Genomic DNA, 5168 nt, shown 5'->3' with positions numbered 1-5168 from the left:
CCTACAATTAGAAGAAGATTCCGTAATGAGGCTGAGAGGAAGTCTGGGTTGGATCAGATTAAAGGAGCTTTACAGTTAGGTATGTTTCTGTTTTTTCCTTATATGTTATTTATATTTATATATGTTATTTATTTGCACATTGTTTTATAGGACATGCAATAAGTGTGAAGACAACTACTGTGTTTCTTTTCTGTTTTACTGTATTCAGAGCTGGAAAATCTAAAGGAAAAAAAAATCACTTGCTGTTCAGTGCTTACAGTTTGGTTTGGGGGTCATGATTTTTCTTTAACACCTCTATTTAAATTGAACTATTTAAATAGGGGAAAATGGCTTTAAAAATAGTGGCAGAATCTGTTGTACTGTTGTGATGTGAGTACAGAAATACTTTGGAAAAATAGTTTGAGAACAAATTATCTACATGCGTTTTCTGTCTATGACTATATCAAGGCAAAACTTTGAAGGAACACTTTAATAAGGGAGGATTTGTAAATGAGTACAGTTCTGGCAAGATGACCTCTTAATGGGAAAGTCATAGTTAGAGCGAAGTAAGAATTCTGAGCCCTAATGAGAAGCATACAAGTGTCTCAGGAAAGCTCCGCTCCCTGTCTATCAGCCTCACTGAAAGAATATTTAAGTAATTAGGTAGTTCACCTGCTTATGATGTAAGAATGGAGAATAAGTACTTATTTCAAGTGGATGGGGAAAATAACTAGTAATCCCTTTTGTCTACCAGGAATGGTTGATATAGCACGACAAACTGTCGAATTTCTCTATGAGGAAAATGGTGGCATCCCAAGAGACCTCTACCTTCCTACCATCGAGGATATCAAAGATGAAGCAAACAAATTTACAATTGATAAAGTACGAAAAGGTGAGGTCAGCTGGAGGGGAAAATAAAAGCTAAGGGGTTCTGGTACTTGGTATCTACGGCATAAATTGTTAATCTGAGGAAAATGCTGTACCTTAAAAATTGTATTGTCCCTTTCTGACCAGGTCTCACAGTGGTGACTCGCTCTCCTGACAGTAACAACGTTACCAGCAGTGCTGTGGGAACAGCTTTACCCAAGTTTGCTATTCGTGGGATGCTGAAGACATTTGGTCTTCATGGTGTTGTTCTGGATGTTGATTCAGTGAGTAAAGATACATTGGGAGGGTTTTTGATGTGTCAGCATCACACCTCTGTGAGCAAATATGATTCAGTGTACTAAACTGCTTAGAATGCTGATTTGGTGCTCTTTTTGAAGGAAAAAAAAAAGTCATTACTGTGCTTATTGACTTTGTTGATTTTGGTGTTGTAGGTAAATGAATTGGTACAAGTAGAGACATATCTCAGGAGTGAAGGAGTTCTGGTAAGATACTGGTATCCTATTGACATGTTAGAAAGACCACCTGCTGGCTATAGGAGGACTGCAACAAATGGCTTGGTTACCCTGGATAATACCAACATCCAAATCCACAGGTAAAAATAAGAGATGGAGTTAGAAGGCATTTGTATGATCTGACTTCATCTCTAGCGTTTCCTATAATAAAACCTTGTTTTAAGCAGTAGTAAACTTCTGAATCTTACTGTAGTTGTTGGATTAAAGCAAAGATTCATTGACTTGTCATGTTTTAATGGGTACTGGAGTTTTGATTTTTATTGTAACAAAGGAAATTGGTTAGAATTGCCCTGTTGGAAGGATTTTACTCCTTGTAAAATCACACTCTGTGTGAAAATGGCTTTATGTGTGCTGGTCTAACAGGTACCTTCCTTAAAGCTTAGGTTTCTTGTACCATCAGTCAGTTGCTATCTAAAAGCTCAGAACTCTTGACTGATTTTGTGGAGAGTTGGCTTCTAATTCAGGTACCTTAATTTGGTACCAGAATTAGACGGGCTGAGTGCTATCTTAAGTGAATAAGAAAGATTTGGGTCTACCTGAACCTTTTAAATAAGACTAAATTAGGCCTATATGTTTGGATTTGGGGACAGGTTGCTGGATATGACTTATTTGAAGTGTGGTGAAGCAATCTGATGTTTTGATGTTTGTGTTTTCCAGAGAGCTTTTGCGAAGCGAAGCTGCTCTGGCCAAGCTCTACTGCCGCATGGCTCTCCTCAATATTTTTGCCCCCAAATCTCCACATATGTTTACTCGCCTGTTTCATATCCCTGCTATCCGTGATATCACTCTGGAGCACCTGCAGTTGCTATCCAACCAACTCCTTGCACCACCTCTTCCTGGTAAACACTGATTTTTATCACAGCTCTTTTTTGGTACAATAGTTTTCTGGGGACACAAAAATCTCGAGTTTGGCATTTATTGATTAATTAGTTAATAATGGTGGTATTTGAAAAGTTCTCTCAATGGACTCCTGACCTTAGAGATATAGGGTACTAAACATAAATTCTTGATAATGATCCAATTAAAAGTGTTCAAGAAGGTTGAGAGTCCCTCCTAAGATTCCATTCAGTGTGCTTCTGTCCCTCTGTCATCAGTGGTCTTCTCTTTGGGGGGTGGGGGTGGGAGTATGCATATGGGATACTTGCAAGAAATTGAGAATGTTTTATAGTTTGAATCCAGTGTAGTAAAACTAAATGCCAGTTGAGGGTCTCAGTTTTCAAAATTCAACTCTTCTTCATTTCACAAAATGGTTTGTCCTTTTCCTACTGGAATCACAGATCTGATTAGAGAATGTATGTGCTGAATCATGGAAAAGAATCTTTGGCTAATCCAAGTGAGTGTTAACAAAGACAATTATCGTGACAAAGCTGTTCTGCATGCAAAGAAATGTGTGTAACGTGGCTGGAGCATAAGGAGAAAGTAGGAAGTGCTAAATATAGGCTATTAATAATTGAAAGTAATTATTTACCTTTGGAACGAGTCCTGTTCCCTCCTCCAGTTATTTTGAAACTTGGCTACCTCTAACAGATGCCGCGTTGTAAAAAATCCTCTTGCAGAGTACAGCACTACTTTGCATGGCTTTGAGAAATAATTTTACAAGCTTTCATTTGATTTTTCCTCTTTAAAATATGTCTAATTCAAGACCTGCTAATACATACAGTTTCCAAACTGGTGTTTTGGTGAGTTGCCCTTTCCTTTGTGCACTTAACTTTGTCCTTCTTTGACTTATCCCATTAGCTCCGGAATGGCAGCCGTGAGATGTCATCAGGGCTCGTGACCCACTCGGGGCTGCCCAAAAACTTGTTCATACATGGGGGAAGCTTGAGAACAGATAAAGCTGCTTTCAGCTCATCTAGAATGAGTGGGGAAGAGAACACTTCTGGTTGCTTCTCCTCATTGTATTTCTGCAGTAAACTGAAATATGCCTGACTTCATACATGGGACAAAGTGAGGCAGCTGTGAGCACACAGCTCTGTGTATACCTGGCAGACCCTTAAGGGTTGGCTTAAGGCAGGTGAAGAATACAGCTGGCATTTAGAGGGCCATCCCATCTGCAACCAACTGTGTCAAGGATGCAGGTCTGATCTTGGGTGGATCCTTTCTACTGCTGACCTTTGGGAAGAGGTTTGCACTTGCTCAGGAGTGAAAATAGAGGCTTGTAATCTTCCAAGCGTTTTAAAACTTCTTTCCCCTGTCGTTTTGCAGGCTCCATAAACACATTGAAATGCTCTCCGAATTTGTCATATCTTACTTGTTATTACAGATGGAACAATCAGTTCAAGTTCTATTCTTTTGGCCCAATCCCTGCAACACTGCATCCATTCCCAGAACTGTGCTGCCACAGACCTCTTCTACCAGGGCAATTCACAAGCCATCAGAGAGTGGCTTACTGTTGCCATTACTCGAACACTGCATCAAGGAGAGGAAAGTCTGTTGGACCTCACTAAACAGATCTGCTCCTTTTTGCAGGTAAAATATTTAGTCATGTTTTATGAGCAGCTCTTGCTTTCTGTGTGATTCTAACTTCTGTAATACTGCTGAACTGTTTCTCTGGATGGGTTGTATTCCTGTTCTGATTATAATGGGCACGCTGAAGACAACAAGCAATAGCTGGATTGTATTAAAATTAAGTGGCCTTACACTGTGTCATTATTTACAGTGCTATATTTTATTTGAAAAAAGAAGAGGGAGGTTGTTTGCTGCTGCTGCCTGGGGGTGTTCATTATTAAATGTTATCTTACAGACGGCACCTGAACAGTTTCCTGCTGTTTTGAAGAATTCCCTATTTCAGAATCCAAAGTCAATATGGATGTTAATTTTCCTGGGGCTGCATTTGTAATTGTGTCCTGTAAGGAAAGTCAGTCTGGATTCCGCAAAGAGTAAGTAATTGAGGGGCCAAGAGTGGCAAAGATTAAAGATGTGCTGCTCTGTGAACCCCAAGTATGTAGTTGCTAATTTTTTAACATTTTTCTCTTCTTAGAGAGTCATTTTCTGGGTGGTGGGATAAATACTGCAGAGTGTTTCATCGGTCTGTGATTGGGTTGGGATTTTTAGTAGCTATTTACAGTCTAACCAAGCTGGTTTTGCTCTTTTCTTAGTTCATCCCTGTATAAAGCTCCTTGGGCTCGAGTGCTTGTCTACGGGCTTGGGCATAAAGTTAAAAGGAATGGTCAGTTAAACCTAATTGAAGCAGTGTGTTATCCTCGAGATGCCTCTCCAACCAACACAGGCCTAACTCCTCCTCCGACAACCAATCAGTACCCTTCAGTCATCACCCCTACGGACAAGGTCCACATCAAACTAGGTAAAAAAAACCAAATCCTTTTTAACTGTAGTCTCAGAAGTGAGACAAGCATCATCGTTGCCACTGTAGGAGCTTCCTATATTGTCACCAGTCCTACCATGGGTTATGACAGTATTTTTGTACAAATTATGTGTTCTAGCAGAAATACACAATCATTCTTAACTGAGAAAATATGGTTTTATAAATGTTGGAAGTAATCTGACTCTGGTTTTGTTAGTTCTGTTAAATCTGTCACAATCTACCTTTTTTTCTGATTTTTGTCTTCCAGGAGTTCACAAAGCAGTGTTTTTGAATGTTTCTGCAGTGTTCAGGCTGGTGCTGTTGCTGTTTGAGATGCTGTGTTTCAACTGGAGATTAATTTTTTATTTTCTTTTGTAGGTGATTGTAGGGCCCTTCAATACACAAAGTCATATATTTGCAGTATAGTAATACTATACTGCAATCAGTATAGTATTATATATAGTATATATAATTATATATATATA

At 39.1% G+C, this 5168-nt stretch overlaps 1 protein-coding gene across 1 annotated transcript in view; it reads left to right on the top strand.

Annotated features, from left to right (window-relative positions):
• The window catches only part of LOC104521841 (probable E3 ubiquitin-protein ligase HECTD4), a gene marked incomplete at both ends in the record, with an annotated part of 36189 nt that extends 31506 nt beyond the window's left edge, over positions 1-4683 (top strand). The window contains 9 exon segments of the mRNA XM_029084008.1: positions 1-79; positions 734-871; positions 994-1130; positions 1299-1459; positions 2037-2218; positions 3643-3848; positions 4123-4149; positions 4152-4258; positions 4478-4683. Coding sequence (XP_028939841.1) covers positions 1-79; positions 734-871; positions 994-1130; positions 1299-1459; positions 2037-2218; positions 3643-3848; positions 4123-4149; positions 4152-4258; positions 4478-4683 — 1243 coding nt within the window.
• Between the last annotated feature and the right edge of the window lie 485 nt (positions 4684-5168).

Source organism: Antrostomus carolinensis, unplaced genomic scaffold (assembly GCF_000700745.2).
Source record: "Antrostomus carolinensis isolate BGI_N321 unplaced genomic scaffold, ASM70074v2 scaffold7253, whole genome shotgun sequence".
NCBI lineage: Eukaryota > Metazoa > Chordata > Aves > Caprimulgiformes > Caprimulgidae > Antrostomus > Antrostomus carolinensis.
The sequence above is the reverse complement of the archived record's forward strand: the minus strand, read 5'-3'. Positions and strand labels throughout refer to the sequence as shown.